General features: G+C 42.2%; 1 protein-coding gene across 3 annotated transcripts in view; it reads right to left on the minus strand.

Moving 5' to 3' along the window:
* styx (serine/threonine/tyrosine interacting protein) overlaps positions 1–1,442 on the minus strand; it is a 22,421-nt gene that overhangs the window by 18,912 nt on the left and 2,067 nt on the right. The window contains exons 1-2 of one of the 3 annotated variants that reach the window (XM_007559055.2): positions 866–1,073; positions 521–553 (exon numbers count right to left, since the gene is read on the minus strand). The exons of 1 other annotated variant lie outside the window; for it this stretch is intronic. In XM_007559055.2, the coding sequence (XP_007559117.1) occupies positions 521–553; positions 866–925 (93 nt within the window). In that variant the 5' untranslated portion in view covers positions 926–1,073. Of the gene's footprint in view, positions 1–520; positions 554–865; positions 1,074–1,442 lie in introns of those variants that run through there. One more of the 3 variants, XM_007559056.2, reaches the window with a different exon arrangement.

The following is a 1,442-nucleotide window of genomic DNA, read 5'->3' on the forward strand; positions in this document are numbered from 1 at the left end:
AGCATGGACTACTAGATCCACTGTTGACATGTCACTAAGGAAAATCATCTCTGCTGTATGACAGTCATGAGACTGTCATACAGCAACATTCTTCAATCAGAAGCCTCTTAGATTTGTTGCAATGACTGACTGCTACTGGATCCCCACAGCATCCCCACCTACAAAGACTCTTTGAAGATACTTTAATGAAATTAGTAGCACCAACATTTAATTTCTCTTTGGGATAAATAAAGTATTTTTAAACTGAATTTGAATTAAAGTGAATGTTTTTTAGCTGCAGTATAGGAACCAACAGACTATTAGGCAAATGGCTATAATGTTATGCCTAATCTTAATCGGTGAACATTGAACATATTGCTATATACCCACTCATTATTTAGGTAAATGAGGTAGACAAATTAAAGTAAAATACTAGACTTTGACATAAAATAAATGTGTAGCTTCTAGCTACGCAAAATAAAGTGTTTGTTTAGGCTTAAAAACCTTTTGTGAATTTCCCACATGCAGTAATGTAACATACCTGCATGTCTCTTCTCATCGGATAAGCCCAGTCCTGCAACAGGAAGATGTATAAGCACGTTTAGAGCCTCAGAGGACAATTACTCCAACTTTATGTTGATGTGTGCATTCGCGGCTAATGCCTGTTAGCTTCTCGGTGTTGATTACGTCAAGAAATCCATCAACATTAACGGTTTTAAACACAAACAGTTTGTCGTGTATCAACAACACTTGGTCATATCCGCAAAATGTCCCACAAAAAGGCCATAAGAGCGTATATTTTCTCCTGCTGAAAAATAAGGCTGTTTGTTAGCTTGGGTTAGCTGCTCACAGGCAGTGTACGCTAGGCAAGCTGATGGTCTCTCACCAGAAGCTCCTCCTTGGTCGCGGGTAGAGACGGGAACTGCAGTTTGTTTTCCTCCTCCATTCTGCCGTGTGTTCCGGCTTCACCGGCTGAAAAGATGATTTTCTTGTCACAGTGGGGTTAGCTGGATAAACGATACAATTTGTGAAGAGGCTCAACGTGCGAGTCCGCCATGCTGTTACCTGACAACAGTGTCACGTGACGCTTCAGCCGACGGCAAGAAGGAGGGGAAGAAGCGCAAAGATGGAATAAAGGGAGGTGGGAATGGCGACATCTAGTGGCCATTGCACGAAAAACGGACACACACGCAAGAAAATCAGGTTTAGATATTTTTTCTCTTGGTTGAGCTTTGACCCTGATTTTTAATTAAGGGGTACCCAAGGGCGTAGGAACGAGTCTGTCATTGGGGGGGACGCATATCGGAAACCTGACAGATCAGTAAATAGCTTGAGCATAATTGTCAAACAATTATGCCATCCAGGGCGGTGCAGGGACACTAAAGGGGCAGGTGCTCAAAAAAAAGGGCACATCTCACCGCATTCTAGGACAGAATATTAACAAAGCCTCACAGCTTTCAGAG

This window comes from Poecilia formosa, unplaced genomic scaffold (genome assembly GCF_000485575.1).
Source record: "Poecilia formosa unplaced genomic scaffold, Poecilia_formosa-5.1.2 Scaffold102, whole genome shotgun sequence".
Taxonomy (NCBI): Eukaryota; Metazoa; Chordata; class Actinopteri; order Cyprinodontiformes; family Poeciliidae; genus Poecilia; species Poecilia formosa.